The sequence below is a fragment of the Anolis carolinensis genome, chromosome 6 (assembly GCF_035594765.1).
Source record: "Anolis carolinensis isolate JA03-04 chromosome 6, rAnoCar3.1.pri, whole genome shotgun sequence".
NCBI lineage: Eukaryota > Metazoa > Chordata > Lepidosauria > Squamata > Dactyloidae > Anolis > Anolis carolinensis.
The window spans coordinates 56,451,318-56,471,023 of NC_085846.1; the positions used below are offsets into that span (position 1 = coordinate 56,451,318).

Here is a 19,706-nt window from a genome sequence, read left to right on the forward strand (position 1 = left end):
GAAACCATTTTTAAATATTATCACAATATTGCTGATTAACAGTAACTATCAAAACCACAGCCTGCTGTAGTTTCATAAAGAAATCAGATAAATTTGTGTATACAAAATGCTTTAGGTCATAACTGATTTGTGTATACAAATGAGCAACATGTTTCTTATATCTTCTGGCCAAGCGAAGCCCTTCCACTTTGTGCCACACACCACAAAAATACCACATTTTTTTTCCTGGAAATAAGGCAAATGCTGCCCATATGCCATATTTCCAGTAGGACCAATGGGATTTGGGCAGTAGGAATAGCAAATCATTTTGGGAAGATTTTTAGTGATAGCAGGAAAGTGCAGCATTGGGCCCTTCCACACTACCATATAACCCAGAATATCAAGACAGATAATCCAAAATATCTGCTTTGAACTGGGTTATCTGAGTCCACACTGCCATATAATTCAGTTCAAAGCAGATAATGTGACATTTTATTCAGATGTGGGGAAGGGGCCTGTGACACACATCCAGTGGGACAAGATATAGGCAACTTCGTAAGTAAGAATTTCCCCTTTAGCATAATGAAATGGGAGAGGGGAGCTCTGATTGAATTGCAGCTTTGGTTTCCTAACAACCACTGTTAGTTTGGAAAATCTCAGTTTATGTGGGCCCAGGCTGTGGCGTAGCTGGTTAATAGCTAGTTGCAATAAATCACTACTGACCGAGAGGTCATGAGATCAAAGCCCAGGTCCGGTTGAGCTCCCAACCGACTAATAGCCTAGCTTACTGCCCCCCTAAGCAGCTAGAAAAACAGTTGCATCTGTTGAGTAGAAAATTCTCAGTACCACTTATGTGGAGAGTCTAATTTAACTAATTTACGTCACCATTAAAAATGCCAGCAGTGTGCAGAAAGGAATGAGGAAGTACTACCATCAAGGACTCGGTGTCACAAGTGGACGATGCAGTGGCAGTTCCCCCTATGGCTGGAATCGAGCATACCCTCATGAAGCCAGAAGCTGGAAAATGTTAAATTGCCTCTGTGTCTGTCTATATATTGTATGTCTAATGGCATTGAATGTTTGCCATGTATATGTGCATTGTAATCCGTCCCGAGTCCCCTTCAGGGTGAAAAAGGTGGAATATAAATAAATAAATAATAAATGAGAAGGCTCATCTACACAGGCCACATACACTGATGTTGATCCAAAGTACAGTACTCCCAATCAGCACTATTGGATTCTGCACTGTGCCACACTGAGCCAGATGTGCAGCTGGATAGAGTCCACTCAGTCCAGTGATGCCAGATTTGATTCAGCACCGCACGGCTGTCAACGCTTACCTCAGGCCTCATCTGAGCCAAATGAGTTGGGGAAGGGGTGAATGGACTCCACAATTTTTTTAACATGGGAGAAGGCCATATTAAATATCCTCATTCCCCATTAGGCCGAATGGGTCCCGTGTGTTATGTGGATGCCATAGAGGCCATTTATCCCCTCCCCAATTCATGTAGATGGGCCCTGAGTGTCAATAACTTCCGAGGTGATCTGTGAAACAGAGATGCTCTACGTTGTATGAATGCACATCTAATGGGCCAGACTTAAGGATTTTGGAGGGGTTAGAAAGACTGTTTTTGGACTATTTCGCACACAACTCAGTATGAAACAAATTTTAAAAACTGCACACTCTGTTTCATCCAAATCATGAGAGAAACCAGCAGCACAAAACTGGACAACAGCTTAAACCCAATACAGTATTTTAATTTGCACTTGCTGCACTTGTGCTGCTGCACCTCACAATGTATAGTTTGTATGTTCTGTTTTATCCTGCTTGCATCCTACTTTTAAGTGTTGGATTTCATAGTGTTTTGTATAGATGTTTGTTTGATGTTGTTTCTGTATATGCATATGACCATTGGTCGGAGCATTAATAAATTGATTGATTGATTGTATTTTAATTTGAAAAAGCGATAATGAAACATGGCTTTGTTACCTCTGGCCTGAGTATTTCTCCTGCTATAATTTTTCTTTCTTGTTCTATGAACGCTATAACTTTTCTATTTAGAAGAGGTCCATTAGCACCTTTCACCAGATCTACCATCACACCGTTCTGTAAAAAAAATAACAATAATATAATAAATAATAACTTTATTTTTATACCCCGCCCCATCTCCCCGAAGGGACTCGGGGCGGCTTACATGGGGCCAGGCCTGATAAAACAAACAAAAAAAAGGCGGAGCCAACTGCCGTTTTATTGAAGAAGTGCAGAGGGGATCAAGGAGACTCAATTGTTCATTTTGAGTCGGTTTAAAATAAGTTTGCTGACTTATTTAATGTAGTTTGTGTCCTGGTAAGGAACAGAGAATCTGTGATCGTATATCACAGGGGTGACTGCGGTTTAAAAGTAGCAGAGGAAGAAGTTCTAACTACTTTAAGGTCATAACTCTGAAACAACTTAAATAATAACAATTCTAACTAACTTGATATTTCATTAGCCAAAAGCAGGCCCACACTTCCAATTGAAATGGGACTGCTTTAGCCAGTATGAGAGATAATGAAAGTTGCAATCCAACAGCAGCTACAATGGCAACCCAGTAAGAAAACGGGAGGGTCGGGTCTAAAAGCCACCATTGCACCTGAGGAAGCAGACACCTGCTCCCCCCCCCCCCGGCCGCTTATTTGGCCCGCCATCAGCTTCTACCCTACACTAATATGTGCAAAATTGACAGGAATCTATGAGAAAAAGTATCTGGAGATGATGATGACGAAGAATCTAGTATCTTTGAATTGAGCTTGGGGGAAAATGACAGAGCCTGCCAATTAATTGGAATAACCAATTAACCTCTTTCTTGTAAAGGAATTGCAGGCTGGTGCTCCATGAAAAGCCTTGAACATTCGTTTCTTCTCCTTTTTTTAAGAACAAGCATTTTTTAATGTTCGGACTTAAAAATTGGTCCGTGTAATTAACTAGAAGTCATCTTTTCAAAGACAAATTTTGATCAATTAGTCAGAACTGTGGAATCTGACAATCAATTATACAAGAATGAGGAAAGCCTTTGACTCTCCAGATGTACTGTTGGCCATACTAACTGGGACTAATAGCAGTTCTAGTTCAAAACTTGTTGGGTTTCCCAACTCTTCTGAATTAAATGATATAATTTTATACTCAAATATAGAAATGACTGCAGAACAATGAATGCATTCTTTTTGTTTGTTTGAAACCTTATAACTTTTAGACCATTATATTGGTATGTAGTAGATATAAAACTTCCAGACTGATAGCTGAGGTTTGTAGGAAATGCAGTTACTTTTTCCCCCTGATAATTTTTGATGTGTAAATAGAAAAGAGAGAAGAAAAAGAAAGAAAGAAAAAGGAAATGCAGTTCCTCAAACAGAGCAGCTATCCAGAGAGCACCCTGGTTGTGGAAACTGAAAATTAGTGTCATAAAATATATATTTATATGAGTAAATACTAGAGATGTGCATGGAACATTTTCCTTAGTTTCCTTCGTGCTATTGTTTTGTTTCGACCATTCATCTACACAAAACAAATGACAACATTTTCCTAGGAAATGAGAGGTGACACAAAACTAAAAGCCACACAATCATTGTGCTTGCTTTCATTTTCCTTTCGTTTCGGCCCAGTAACAATAAGCAGGTACTGACATAGGACTGCTTTCCCATTACAGCTGATGTGTACCAATGGGTGTTAATAATAATATTAATATAAATAACGATAGTTACTCTGGTACCCTAAGCTGAGTCTGAGATAGGAGTGCCTCCCAATTATATCCGATGTGAATCAATGGGTCTCAAGAATAATAGTTATATTAATATTAAGAACAGCAGTTATTTTGGCATCCTAAGCTGAGTCTGAGAGAGGACTGCCTCCCAATTACATCCGATGTGGATCAATGGGTCTTGATAATAATATTTATATTAATATTAAGAACAGAAGTTATTCCGGCACCCTAAGCTGAGTCTGGGAGAGCAGTGCCTCCCAATTACAGTGTTCCCTCACTTATTGTGCGGATTACATTCCAGGACCACCCGCAATAAGTGAAAATCCAAGAAGTAGGGGCGCTATATTTATTTTAATATTTACACATTATATTAGTAGTTAGGTGACCTTTCTCCCCTTTGCAAGCCTTCTTCCTGCACTTCTTCTTGGCGGCCACTTCTCCAGCGCCTATCAGTTTCCCTTTTGCACATGCGCCTCCCTCTCATTGGCATCCAGAGTGGCCCGGCTGGATGCCAATGAGAAGGAGGGCGAATGCGCAAAAGGGAAAATGGCACCATTTGTGCATGTGCCACCGCTCAGAAAAAAACGCAAAGCAGTGAGGGAGTGAAAAGCGAACCACAAAGTAGGGAGGGAACGCTGTACATCCAATGTGGATCAATGGGTCTTGATAATAATATTAATAACAATAGTACTCTGGGGAAGACCCAAAAGTTTTAAAAGTTGGTGGGCTAAAAGGGGTTGAAATACCCTCCATGTGTGGCAATTTTCACCCCTCTATCCCAAAAACTGAGCGGGGGAAAGGGGGGGGTGAGCCTCAGAAGCCCTCCCATTGCAGCCAATCGACCAAACATTTTCATTTTTTCATAAGCTAGACAAAAATTCACTTCGTATAGGCGGCCCATTTTCATTAGCAAGACACGAATACAAAAATGAGATGGCACAAATGAAACTATCCAAAACGAACAGCAATTCTATATGAATGCACACTTCTAGTAAATACTATTAGTGGGTGCAACTGCAGTCAAATGTTTCAAATAGTATGAATAATACTTCAGTCATATCAATATTTTCAATAAAAGTCACTTTCAAATTAGCAAAGAGACCAAGAAAAACAAATCAAGTAATATATACTTACCAGACAGAAGATAAATTTAGGTTCACATTTGTCTTTAAATGGAAGCAGAGGCACAATGTTCTCAACTTCTGCCTTGAATGAAGAATATGTAGATAAGTAATCCTATTTTTCTCATGAAATGTGCTTAAAAATTTGGCCATCCATTGGCACATTCATTTGTTTTTTTATTTCTCTAAATCTTAATCTTTTTCTCTTGCTTCCACTAATGTAAAGGAATCAATGAAGTATTTTTGGTTTTCATCTTATTCTCCAAAATTTTGTTCCAATTTTGTTGTTCTTTCACTGACTTTTTCATTATTCAAAATTAACTACAATAGTTATCTTTTAGTTACTTAAAAAAACATAAATCCTACAACTTGCTAGTTTATGATACAAAACACACCTCAGTGATTATAGAAGAAGCAACTATCTGGTCTATAATCTGGAGCCCCCAGATGGCGTAGTGGACTAAGTGACTTGAAGGTTGGGTTGCTGACCTGAAAGCTGCCAGGTTCGAATCCCACCTGGGGAGAGTGTGGATGAGCTCCCTCTATCAGCTCCAGCTCCATGCGGGGACATGAGAGAAGCCTCCCACAAGGATGGTAAAAACATCAAAACATCCGGGCGTCCCCTGGGCAACATCCTTGCAGACGGCCAATTCTCTCACTCCAGAAGCAACCCCGGTTGCTCCTGACACACACACACACAAAATAATAAATTTAAAACAAAAGTCATAATCAGGACACGGCTGTAGAACCAACCAAAATATCTTAAATGTCATCAAGCTTCATTGGGAACAAGAAATATACAATGGAAAAAGAAATAAATGTCTAAATCTTGTTGCTAGTTTTAGCTGAACTAGAATAAATTAATCATCTGGATTTACATAAGTGTGAATTTAGGAAGTTGATTCAATTACCTACTTTAAATAAGATAAACATTTTGATTTAGAATATGATTGGGAAAAGGTTGGCTAGATGTTGCCGTTTTTATTCTGACAAATACAAACAATAGTGGTTGATGGCACTTATGTCTGTGAGTGTTGCAACCACACTAGGTTTTAAATTAGTTTGCCTTGGAGCTACGCCCTGTTCTAAATAAACTCAGAACTTCGGCTAGCTCATCTAAAACTGGCCCATACATGGTATAGATTCACACTATATATACAGTAGAGTCTCACTTATCCAACACTCGCTTATCCAACGTTCTGGATTATCCAACACATTTTTGTAGTCAATGTTTTAAATATATCGTGATATTTTGGTGCTAAATTCATAAATACAGTAATTACTACATAGCATTACTGCGTATTGAACTACTTTTTCTGCCAAATTTGTTGTCTAACATGATGTTTTGGTGCTTCATTTGTAAAATCATAACCTAATTTGATGTTTAATAGGCTTTTCCTTAATGTCTCCTTATTATCCAACATATTCGCTTATCCAACATTCTGCCGGCCCGTTTACGTTGGATAAGTGAGACTCTACTGTGTGTGTGTGTGTGTGTGTGTGTGTGTGTGTGTGTGTGTGTGTATATATATATATATATATATATATATATATATATATATATATATACACACATACATACACACACACACACACACACACACAGTGCTCCCCCAAAGAGTTAGTATTAGAAATCTTAGTGATTAGATCCTCACCACTGCAAAATGTAGGAGATTATCTTCACCATATTCATTTTTAAGTTTTCTGAATAAACTCATCACTGCTTTACAAGGTCCACACCAACCTTGATAAACATCTACCACTGAAAAATACACAGAGATACAATAATGAATTCCAATGAAATAAACTTTAAAAAGCAGATACGATTTTCTTCCATTTTTGCAATCTAGCAGGTCCAGATCAAATGTTGCTGCCTGGTGCAAAGGATAAAAAAAAGCCCCCCGCCCTTCATTCCACACAGAGGCCTCTTCTACAATGCCATATAATCCATTTCAAAGCAGATAATCTGGATTTTATATGGCAGTGTAGAAGGGTCCAGAGAAGCAGCCTGAACTGGAATCCAAAACTTACTGCACTGTAAATGTAGGTATTTACTATGCTATATATTCATTGTATATTGCCTGAATACCTTCATTGTGAGATGGCAAAAAGGTTGTATATACATTATGATATAGTAATATGAAGTTGATGTGGCCCTGTGTTAAAAAGCAAAAGTCCACAAACTAAAGGTGCATCTACACTGTTGAATTAATGCAGTTTAAGACCACTTTAATTGCCATAGCTTGATGCTGGGGAATCATGTGAATTGTAGTTTTACAAAGTCTTTAGACTTTGTTACAAAGTGTGTTGATGCCGCACCAAACTACTACTTCTGTGATTCCATAGCATTGCTCCATAGAATTTATAATGGTGTCAAACTGCATTAATTCAACATTGTAGATGCATCCTAATATTGGTAGAGGCTGGAAAATTTACTTGTTTGGAAAATAACTTACAGAATCCATAACCAGCATTGCTATGGCTACATTGGCTGGGGGATTTTGGGAACAGAGCCGGTCCAACAATGAGGCAAATTAAGCGGTCGCTTGGGGCGCAAAACATACGGGGGCGCAGTTGAGACTGCTTTGTCTGTTGATTTCTTGTAAAACATGTTTTGGTGCTTAATTTGTAAAATCTTAATGTAATTTGATGTTTAATAGGTTTTTCCTTAATCCCTCCTTATTATCCAACATTTTCGCTTATCCAACGCTTTTATTTTTCAGTGATTGGTTTGGGGAGGGGGGCGCCAAAATTCTGTTCGCCTACACTTGAAGATTACCTAGGGCCGGATCTGTTTGGGAATTAAAGCCTAAAGTATACTTTTTTCCATTTTTGGTCATGGAATATTAGCATGGGAATTGATAGACTCCTTTCAGGATACAACCCATTTAGTTTTTCATTAAAACCATGATAAGAGGAGCCAGGTGCAAAAGACTGAAAATAAAGAATTCTGAGCTCTGGGTTTTTTTCTGGGAACCAGAATGCACTGAGATCATTTACACAAAACCGCACACTTGTTTACCCTAAGAATACACACTTTGATAATCTAGTTTCTGTGTGCAGAAGAGGCATTTTGTTGCTCTAATTGTTAAACAACTTCAAGCCAGAAGTCCTTGCCAATATACTGCAAACTATCATTGGGAATAGAAGTGGGATGAAAGATTAGGATTGTCTTGTTTTCTTTTTGATGATTGGAGATAACAGAACCTTGTATGGAACAGACAGAATATTATAGTACAGCTTGGAGGCCTCCAGCTTGTGGAAAGCTGATTAATGGAGGTTACTGTAGTCTGATTTTAAGATATGCCCTACTGCATAACAGATACTGGTTGCTGATGCAATTGAGGCTAAACTAGATACAATGTTGAATGCATCTTTGCACAAAATTGTACGTGCAGAGAGCTAGCATGGTATTGTGATTTGAATGTTGAACTAGGACTCTGGAAGACCTGGATTAAAATCCCCATACAGTTCAGAAAATTGGTGATTTTGAATAAGTCACACTGCCTCAACCTCAGAGGAAAGCAATGGCATAAATCTCTATCGCAAAACTCTATGATAGGAACTGACTTGAAGGCACATAATTAGTTCTACTACTGCTACCACTATTACTGTGAATAATAATAATTATAATAATAAATCTTTATTTGTACCCCGCTACCATCTCCCCGAAGGGATTCGGGGCAGCTCACAAAAGCACTCCAAGTGCTGCATATAAACAACAATACACAAATATAAATACAATGACATAAGTAAAAACAACAGCACATATAAAATCCCACTAATAAAATGTAACAGTACAAAATTATAAAAATTCCCAAAGCACAGTAGAACCTGTGAATAAGCCAGCTATCTGCCATAACAATCAAACTGTGGAGCAGTACAATTGGTGGCTCATTAAGCTGATGATCCTGTCTGAAGAGCCATGTTTTTAAATTCACCTGAAAGGCTTGAAGAGTGGGGGTTAACCTAATTTATTCAGGGAGGGTATTCCAGAGCTGGGGAGCCACCACCAAGAAGGCCTTCTCTCTCATCCCCACCAACCATATTTGAAATGGTGGTGGGACTGAGAGAAAGGCCTCCCCAGCTGATCTCAATGCCCACACCGGTTTATAGAAGGAGATACAGTCTCAAAGATAGGTTGGATCCAAAGCGTATTAGGCTTTATAGGTAATCACCTGCACTTTTAATTGGGCCCGGAAACATGTCGGAAGCCAGTGGAGCGGCTTTAAAATGGCCTGGTATGCTCTCTAACGCTTGCCCCAGTTAATAATCTGGCTGTTGACCTTTGCACTAACTGCAGTTTTCGAGTTGTCTTTTAACTAAGGAATGAACTACTGTGGCTAAGTCAGGCTTTTTGAGGTATGGTTGCAGCTGGCATACAAGTTTAACTGTGTGAAGGTCCTCCCAGCCACCGCTGATACATGAGCCTCAAGCATCAGCGATGAATCCAGGAGAACCCCCAGACTGCAGGCCTGCATCCTTAGGGAGAGTATAACTCCATTGAGCACAGGCTGCCATCCCGATCGGCCTTGCAATTGACCAGGAGGACCTCTGTCTTATCTGGATTAAGCCTCAGCTTGTTGACCCTCATCCAATCAGTCACAGCTGCCAGGCACTGGTTTAGAATCTGAGGAGTTTCCCTGGAATTAGATGGAAAACTAGTAGAGCTGCGTAGAGATGGTGTCAAGACACAGACTCCTCTTAAAGTGCCACACGCACAAATAGTGTTAACAAACGTTTATTAAATGAGAGTTTGAACTCAAAAAACACTTAACTTCAGTGTTATAAACAAAAGGAAGTAGTTTCAGCAACAAAAAGGCACTAAAATAGGAGTAGAGAGATAATCCGGATTATCTAGCCAGATAATCCGGTTTAAACACAGTCAAAACGTTCCAGAAAACAAACGCCACACAACGCTGTGGCACAGAGAGTCAAAAAGGGCTAACTGCTTTAAAAACAAAGCCAGAAACCGCTGGGGATGTCCAAAGCCGTTGTCATAAAAGCAAACGGAACGCCAAAGCAGGGAGCGCGGGAGCGAGCGATGTTGTCACCAGGAAACAAACCGGAGTCGAAGAGCCAGAAGAGCCAAACGGAACGCCAAACGGGGTGCCAAAGCAGAGAACACTGTAGCGGGAGCAAACGAAGTCATCACCAGGAAACAGACTGGAGTTGAAGAGCCAGGAACACCAAACGGATTGCCAGAGCAGGAAACGCTGAAGCGGGAGCAAGCGAAGTCATCGCCAAGGAACAGACCGGAGTTGAAGAGCCAGGAACACCAAACGGATTGCCAGAGCAGGAAACGCTGAAGCAGGAGCAAGCGAAGTCATCGCCAAGGAACAGACCGGAGTTGAAGAGCCAGGAACACCAAACGGATTGCCAGAGCAGGAAACGCTGAAGCAGGAGCAAGCGAAGTCGTAGCCAAGGAACAGACCAGAGTCGAAGAGCCAGGAACGCCAATCCAGAAAGTAGACCAGACACAGGAACACACAAAACTGTACAGCCAGGACCCAAGGAGACAGGCAGCTACAAAGCAACGTCGCAAAAGACACCTTGCCTTCTGCAAAGCAACTGTTCTCCAAACTCCACTTTTAGCTTACTCATCGGAGTCTGATGCTGATGAGACCTCCGCCCTTTCCTTATTCCTTGCAGCTGATCTTGATCTTGTTAGAGGACCTCGCCCCTCATCTCTCCAGTCCCTCCATCTCCGTTCAAGACTTAGATCTCCCCATGTCCCAGAAGTATGAGAGGCTTGCCAATCCCCTGATGCAGATCCATGAGCTGGCTCATCATCCACACTTACTTGAGTCCAATCAGCATTCTCCATCTCACTCCCAGACCCATCATCCCCGGAAAAACCCTCAAACGTTTCATCTTCCATGGGAGCCATAAGTATTTCCCTGATCTTCTTTCTTTCCCTCTCCCCATCAGACTCTTGCTCCCGAGTTGACCTTTTAATCCCTCTACTCTCTGTCAACTCATCATCCTCTAGCATCTCCTTGGTCCAAAACTATTTAGCTGTTTGTGATTCCTTTATTTTATCACTTATTTATTATGCAATGCTTTTGACACGAAATAAATAAAGCATCTCCTCTTCCCCACTAGAGAATCCTTCAAATGTTTCATCCTCAGAAGGAGCCATAAGTATTCCACGAATCCTTTTCACTTGCTGTTCTTCATCAGACCCCTGTTCCCTGTGATCCCTTTTTCTCCTACTAGCAGTAGTACCAGAGCTGCCCCTTGACCCAACTACAACAGATGGCACCCAACTCCAAAACTCCAGATGACCTCACCCAGTTATTTCATGTAGATATTGAAATGTAGATATTGAATAGGTGGTACATATAGTTTTAAATGCACAGAAGGTACCATTGACATCTATATATATAAAAGAGTGATGGCATCACGGCGACCCACAAAACAACAAAACTACAGGCCCCCCAACCTCGAAATTTGACAACACAACCCATCATCCACGCCTCTAGGTTGATACAACAAAAGGAAAAGAAAAATAAAGTCCTAATTAGAGAGAGAGGAATAATTGCTTTTATCCAATTGCTGCCAGTTAGAAGGCTAAGCTCCTCCAACTTGGTCTCCTAGCAACCCAATAAAAATAATAAAAAAACACTGAAAATTAATACAATAAAATACTATAATAACAGAAAATAACTAAAAATAATACAAGAAAATAATAAAATATAATAAATAAAATATAACTTACAATAAAATTAATAAATAATTGCAAATAACGTCAAATAATTTTTTTTAACCAATACCACCACCACTTTGCCACAGCAACGCGTGGCCGGGCACAGCTAGTATATGTATAATATATGATATGAAGAGGAAAAGAAGAGGAAATGTACCTGTTAGACCTTTATTCAGCAACATCTCCTCCCATTGCGCTTGATTGGTTACTACTGCCTACAGTAAACATAGAATTTTGTTAGCTCTTAAATGCTAGATATTCCAATGACTTATTGAATAATTAAGAAAAAAAGATCTGTACCTGTAGCTGAATTTCTTTCTTCTTGCTTGCCATCTTATTTCTTACAATTATGCAAATGTAAAAAATATTGAACTGAAATAATTGAGAGAAATATTATTATTGAATTTTGACATTTAGTTCGGTAGAAAGGCAATGGAAGCAAACCAAATAAATTTTGCACATGATTTGAAGATAATTTTATAGTATCTTCCACTGTGGAAGTCAGACTAAAGCAGTCAAATCTTCTTTTAGGTTCTCCTGGGACAGACTAAGCTCTTGTCTTTGGCCACTCAGTTAAAGGATGATTTGTTTTAAGATAAGAGCTAGGGTATAATACTTACATTGACCTATGCATAAGTTAATTCAGGGTCCTTCCACACTGCCCTTTATTCCAGGACCTTATCCCAGAATATCTGGTTTTAACTGGAAGATATGAGTCCCCACTACCAGATACCCTGGGATAAACAGATAATCTGGGATTAGATCCTGGGATAAAGGGCAGTGTGGAATGACCCTCAGACTTTTTGACTAACATTTCTAAACTTATATCTGATTATATGCAGTAAGCAAGGGCAGCCATTTTAAGGACCTCCCCAATTTGGATCCCTTCAAATAATTTGGATGACAAAATGTCGTATAAGACCCAAGCATGTGGAACTCAGAAGATACAGAGATTTTTCAGGTTTTTGAAATTAAAAAACAGCAATATATTACAAGGAATATTTTTTATCTATCATATATCACCATCTTTAGTCTTTGTCATTGCTTACAAAACAAATCGCACTGTGCTAACAGACCGAACTCTTATTATGATTATACTACCACATATAATATAGGATAGTTATTATAGCGTCATCAAAGACCAACAAGTTTCTGCATAGTATACTGACACCACAATCCTTAATACAGGTACAGTAGAGTCTCACTTATCCAAGCTAAACGGGCCAGCAGAAGCTTGGATAAGCGAATATCTTGGATAATAAGGAGGGATTAAGGAAAAGCCTATTAAACATCAAATTAGGTTATGATTTTACAAATTAAGCACCAAAACTTCATGTTATACAACAAATTTGACAGAAAAAGTAGTTCAATAAGAAGTAATGTTATGTTGTAATTACTGTATTTACGAATTTAGCAGCAAAATATCACAATATATTGAAAACATTGACTACAAAAATGGTTTGGATTATCCAGAGGCTTGGATAAGCGAGGCTTGGATAAGTGAGACTCTACTGTACATGAAAACATTTACTGGAATAAATATTTTATACCAGCAGAGGGTGTAGCACGGTTGAGATAAGCAAAAAAGGACTTCTGCCAAGGACAGAGCAATTGTGGTGAGCTATATCAGGCCCCTTCCACACAGCTGTATAAAATCCACATAGAACTGGATTAGCTGGCCGTGTGGACTCAGATAATCCAGTTCAAAGCAGATATTGTGGGTTTTCTGCCTTGATATTCTGGTTTATATGGCTGTGTGGAAGAGTCCACAGTACAGTTTCTAATGATAACTATTTAATCTTTGTTCTATAAGGAGGGGCAGGTAACAAATGCATTATTATTATTATTATTATTATTATTATTATTATTATTATTATTATTATTATTATCTTAATAATCTTATATTAGCTAATCAGATAATACACATCACTTCCCAATTCCAAAACTAACTTGCAGAATCTACATTTGATTGTATACAGTCATATTTATTATTATTTATTTATTACATGCATTTATACCCCGCCCTTCTCCCCGGGGGGACTCAGAGCGGCTTACATTCTGCCACGAGGGCCAGCAACAAGTATACTATAAAACAAAACAATTAAAACATGATAAAAAGTATACAAAAATTAAAACGCTGCAAGGCAGCGATATTGCACCATCCTCAGTCATTCAATACTGCTACAATTACAGATTTGTGACCCGATTACATCAGCCAATGAGCTTATTCGCTGAATGCCTGGGCGCAGAGCCAAGTTTTTAGTTTTCTTCTAAATCCCAGGAGGGATGGAGTTTGCCGGATATCGCTGGGGAGGGAGTTCCACAGCCGAGGAGACACCACCGAGAAGGCCCTGTCCCTCGTCCCCACCAGCCATACTGTTCTATTTTCCATGAACAAGGGGAAAGTGGACAGGAGAAGAATAAATAGGCGAAGGAGCACTAAACATTGGGAAATCCGGCCAGAGAGATGTGGCATTTGCCAGTGTGGTGGAATGGTTAGGATGATCGGGACTTGCCATATCCAGGTTCACCCCTGTAATGACACTAGGAAGAAAAAAAAAACATTAGCCCAGTTCTTTTAGCATGGCCATACAGTAATCGTGAGGATAAAGTGGAATATAGATGGGCTCAAGCTGTGGCGCAGGCTGGAGAGCAAGCCAGCTGTAACCAGCTGCAATGAATCACTCTGACCAGGAGGTCATGAGTTCGAGGCCCGCTCGGAGCCTATGTTTGTCTTGTCTTTGTTCTATGTTAAAAGGCATTGAATGTTTGCCTATATGTGTAATGTAATCCGCCCTGAGTCCCCTTCGGGGTGAGAAGGGCAGAATATAAATGCTGTAAATAAATAAATAAATAAATAAAGTGTGGAAAATACAGGTGTTTAAAAAGATAGTCCTGATTTGAAATTATATCATCTCTAAAACCACAAACCTCCCATAAATAAAACTCTTGCCACTCAAAAGAGTGGGGCATAGAGTTCAAATGGTTACTGCTAAATGCCTCTCCCAGCTCACAAGCAGCTCCTTGCTTCAGTCATTTGCAAGAAGGCAATCCCATAATATAAGACCTAATGAGATACACTATGTAACACCGTTTTTGTTCCTGGGTTGTAAATGTCATTTCTGAATTGGTTCCATCATAAAAACACGGGAAAACTTTATTAAACTGTAGAAACTTTAGTTTTGTGGGACATCCTGCAGCACATTTTGCTATAATTTTTAATGAATATCTCATTTTGTCTCGACCAATTCAACGTAGTTCATGGCAGCCACAAAAACAAAGTTTCTGGAGTATAACAATGACTTTCAAAGTAAGCACTGCATAATTAAACAGGAAATATCACTTTCCAAGCAGGAACAGAAGGAAATTAAAATTTTTGTTACATAATGATAGTCTCAATTTGTAGAGTCGATTTTTTAGATTTGTTTCTGGCTCAAAATGACTAGTAAAACTTAATAATTACCGTAGATAACGTATGAGATTGTCACTTTTTGTGTAATTCCAACATGTTCCCACCATACATACTGCTTTGAAAATGGGTCTATCATTTTGAAACACCCAGGACATATGCTCATGTAACATGTTTCTCTCATTTTATATTATCATGGAAGCTAAGTAGCCAATATAGGGGCCCCTGGTGGCACAGTATGTTAAAGCGCTGGGCTGCTGAACTTGCGGACCGAAAGGTCCCAGGTTCAAATCCCGGGAGCGGAATGAGCGCCCGCTGTTAGCCCCAGCTCCTGCCAACCTAGCAGTTCGAAAACATGCAAATGTGAGTAGATCAATAGGTACCGCTCCGGCGGGAAGGTAACAGTGCTCCATGCAGTCATGCCGGCCACATGACCTGGAGGTGTCTATGGACAACACCGGCTCTTCGGCTTAGAAATGGAGATGAGCACCAACCCCCAGAGTCAATCATGACTGGCTTAACATCAGGGGAAACCTTTACCTTTTACTAAGTAGCCAATGGCTTGTCCATGATCGAGGAATATTTTGGGGAAAGAATCTAACCAATTCTTCTCATATGTGGGATATCAATAATTTTTCCCCCAAACGTGCCAGGAAACATTATAGTTATGCCCACTTGGCACAAATTCTTTTTTGTCTGGGAAACTGCCAAGGCCCTGGTCCAGGGGCCACCACTTTGAGTGGCATGGCTCTAAAGCCCCTTCTACACTGCCAAATAATCCAGTTCAAAGCAGATAATCTGGATTTTATATGGCAGTGTAGAAGGGACCTAAATGAAAAGAGCCAGCAGGCAAAAAGGCTTCTCCCAACCTCTCTTATTGAATGGCAATATAATTTTCAAGGAGCCATGTATTGCAAGGGTGGGCATCAAGTGACCTTAGCTGCTGCTTAACAGCAGCTTCCAGCGTTCCTTACTCTTATCATTAGTAATGCTGGGACCTGCAGTCTAGCAATCGGAGGGTGGCATGATTCCTAGCATTTATAGATAGACTGCCATTTGCAAAGGGCCAAACAAATGCACACAGATCCTATATAAACCTTACACAACTGAGTGTGTGGCTGAGACGCCAAATAAGTTTAGGAACCACTGTACTGAGGTATTGATGATTGGGGATTCTGGGGGTTGCTGCACAAATATGACGTTTACAACCTCTGAGATACTCATTGAAAAACTTCAGCACCCCACTCTTCTCTACTCCTCAATATTAATCTATATATATAATAAAAGTGAAATCGGAGTATGTATCAGCGTTTTGATTGGCCTGGCGGAATATGTGCTCGCGTTTTGATTGGCCGCCACTATCCCAGGCCACTGAGACCAACAGGAATGACGGATCTGCACCAAACTTGGCACACTTCATCCCCACGATGCACTTTATGACCTGCTGCCATTTGGGGGAGGATGGACCACAGATGATGGGATTTGCAGTACTTTCAAACACTTTAACTCCCACAGACTACTGCAATGCCCACCAATGATAGAAATGGACCAAACTTGGCACACAGAACTCCTGTCGACCCCTTTACATCCTGATGTATATTGGGGCAGGATGGACCAAGGATGATGGAATTTGCAGTACCTTCCCTCACTTCTTGAGACCACAGCAACTGCCACAAATCACACAACTGAACCAAACCAGGCACACATATCCCAAATGACACACTTCACATGCTGCAGCAGTTTGACGGAGGGTGGACCAAGGATTATGGGATTTGCAGTACATTCATCCAATTCACCTCCCACAAACCACTGTGATGCCCATGAATGACAAAACTGTATCAAACTTGACACGCAGGTGCAGGGTAGCCCACTTTACATCCTGGTGCAGTCTGGGGGAAGAGGGACCGTGGATGAGGGGACTTACAATATCTTCAGTCACTTCCTGGGACTACTGTGACCCCCACCAATGACTGATCAAGACCAAACTTGGCACATAGAGCCACCATGGCCCACTCTACATCTTGGTGAGGTTTGAAAGAGCTTGGACCTTGGATGATGGGACTTGCAGTATATTCATTCACTTCCTGAGACCACTGTCACCCCCATCAATGTCTCATCAAGATCAAACTTCAAACAGAGAACACCCATGACTCACTCTGCACCCAGGTGCAGTTTGGAGGATGATGGACCATGGACGATGGGACTTCCAATACCTTCACTCACTTCCTGAGAGCACCGCGACCCACACAAATGACTGATCAAGACCAAACATGGTACATGGAGCCCTCATGACCTATTCTACATACTGGCTCTGTTTGGAGGGGGATGGACACTGGACGATGGGACTTGCATATGGGAGTTGGAGCTCACCCGCACCCACTGAACCCAGCTGACATTGGATATAGGCTACACTTGGAACACAGGCAAACAATGCCTTTCTCAAATGACCCGGGCATCGCCGGGTCTCCAAGCTAGTTTAGTAAAAAAAAAACATAGCATAATATGGGGTGAATTAGGCTCTGAGTAAAGTTCCTTATCCACCTGTGGACCTCTTTCTGAGGCTGGATCTACACTGCCCTATATCCCAGGATCAGATTCCAGTTTATCTCTTTATCCCAGATTATCTGGCAGTGAAGACATAGGGCCCTTCCACACAGCCATATAACTCAGAATATCAAGGCAGACTCACCCACAATATCTGCTTTGAACTGGAATATCTGTGGTGCAGGCTGGTGAACAGCTGCTGCAATAAATCACTCTGACCATGAGGTCATGAGTTCGAGGCCAGCCCATGGTGGGGTGAGCACCCGTCAATTAAAAATAAAATATTGCCCCTGCTCGTTGCTGACCTAGCAATCCGAAAAATAGTTGCATCTATTGAGTAGGAAATAAGGTACCACTTATAAAAGTGGGGAGGCAAGTTTAACTAATTTACAACGTTGGAATGAGGAAGTGAGGAAGTGCCTTCAGAGTGGATGATGAAGCAGCTGCCCCCCCCCCCCCCCCCCCGTGGCCAGAATCGATCATCCCCTCAGGAGAAGGTTAAATTGCCTCTGCATCTGTCTGTCTGTCTCTGTCTCGGTTCGATGTGTTGATGGGCATTGAATGTTTGCCCTATATGTATATATAATGTGATCCACCCTGAGTCTCCTTCGGGGTGAGAAGGGCGGAATATAAATGCTGTAAATAAATAAATAAATAAATAAATATCCCAGTTCAAAGCAGATAATCTGGGATCTGATCTTGGGATATAGGATAGTGTAGATCCAGCTGGAGAGCTGGCTATTAATGGATCAAACTTCTGCCCAACTCTGTACTTCTTCACTTTGATGTTGAGGAACCCTGCATGAGCCAGACTAAAATATAAAATTATATTATAGTCATCATGGGTGATCGCTCCTGGCCGAGTATGACTGTCTTCCAAAGGTAGAGTTTGGGCAGTGAATCCGTAAAAGACTGTGGAGACTTATTCTGGATCCATATGATCTTTGATATTGAGGATATTTGAAAAAGTGGAAGGCAGTCGCAACACCTTCCTCTTGGCCCATTTCTTCCTTTTCACCCTGTCTTCATGGCCATAGATATATTCATTTAGTTTTTAATATTCTTCCCACGTTATTATTGCTTATTGTCCTTATTCTGTTTTTCTCTTGCCATGCTGCCAGCGTTCAAGGTGATTAACAACAATATTTTTTAAAAATAAACTAAACAATAAAGTCATTACATTCAACAATATAATAATAATGCGTAATGGCACATCACCTTTTGAACAGGTTTGGGTACTTATAGATGCTGTGTTATTGAATAAGCAGTAACTGCTTTCAGGTAAGATGAGAACTGTGGAAGAAGGTGATGCAGTGACTGTTAGAGCTGCTGTTGCCATGGTTACCAACAGCCTCCAACTGTCAAGCAGGCCAAAGAAGGGGAAAAGGCCTGGTCTGGATGAGGCCTAAGACATTTAAGATCTCACCTGAATAGAGGCCGGATGGCCATCTGTTGGGGATGCTTTGATTGGGTTTTTCCTGCATGACAGGGGGTTGGACTAGATGGCCCATGTGATCTCTTCCAACTCTATTATTCTATGATCTTAGATGGGAGACAGCCAATGATGACCCTCTGAAATACAGCCTATGCATTTCCTCTGGAATATCTATATATATAAAATGATAAAGTTGTTTGCGCAGTGACTATAACAACAAAACTAAACATCCCAGAAATACGAAATTTGCCAACACAATGCAAAAGGCTTGCCTCCAGGTTACAACAACACAACCACACCACAAAACCACAATCCAGACCCACAAAACTCACAACAACGCATCATGCGATAACAACACAACTAAATGCCCCAGAAATACAAAACTTGGCAACACAATGCAAAAGCCTTGCCTCCCAGTTGTAACAACACAACCACACCACAAAACCACACAGGACCCACAAAACTCACAACAACGCATCGTGACTATAACAACACAACTAAACGCCCCAGAAATACAAAACTTGGCAACACAACACAAAAACCTTGCCTATCAGTTGTAACAACACAACCACACCACAAAACCACAATCCAGACCCACAAAACTCACAACAACGCATTGTGACTATAACAAATACAAAATTTGACAACACAACTCATCCACCTCCCCAATCCCTACATTCACACTTGGCCTCCAAAAAAACAATTACAATAATAACAACGACAACAACAACAACAATAAGAATCAACACCATCACAGGCAAGAAAGAGC

General features: G+C 40.6%; 1 protein-coding gene across 2 annotated transcripts in view; it reads right to left on the reverse strand.

Annotated features, from left to right (window-relative positions):
• Window positions 1-18,851, reverse strand: part of nme8 (NME/NM23 family member 8) — a 50,373-nt gene extending 31,522 nt beyond the window's left edge. Inside the window, exons 1-6 of one of the 2 annotated variants that reach the window (XM_016994675.2) lie at window positions 18,721-18,851; window positions 11,850-11,921; window positions 11,707-11,764; window positions 6,496-6,602; window positions 4,854-4,925; window positions 1,970-2,086 (exon numbers count right to left, since the gene is read on the reverse strand). In XM_016994675.2, coding sequence (XP_016850164.2) covers window positions 1,970-2,086; window positions 4,854-4,925; window positions 6,496-6,602; window positions 11,707-11,764; window positions 11,850-11,882 — 387 coding nt within the window. In that variant the 5' untranslated portion in view covers window positions 11,883-11,921; window positions 18,721-18,851. The remainder of the gene's footprint in view (window positions 1-1,969; window positions 2,087-4,853; window positions 4,926-6,495; window positions 6,603-11,706; window positions 11,765-11,849; window positions 11,922-18,720) is intronic. The other variant, XM_062957005.1, reaches the window with a different exon arrangement.
• Window positions 18,852-19,706: the final 855 nt, after the last annotated feature.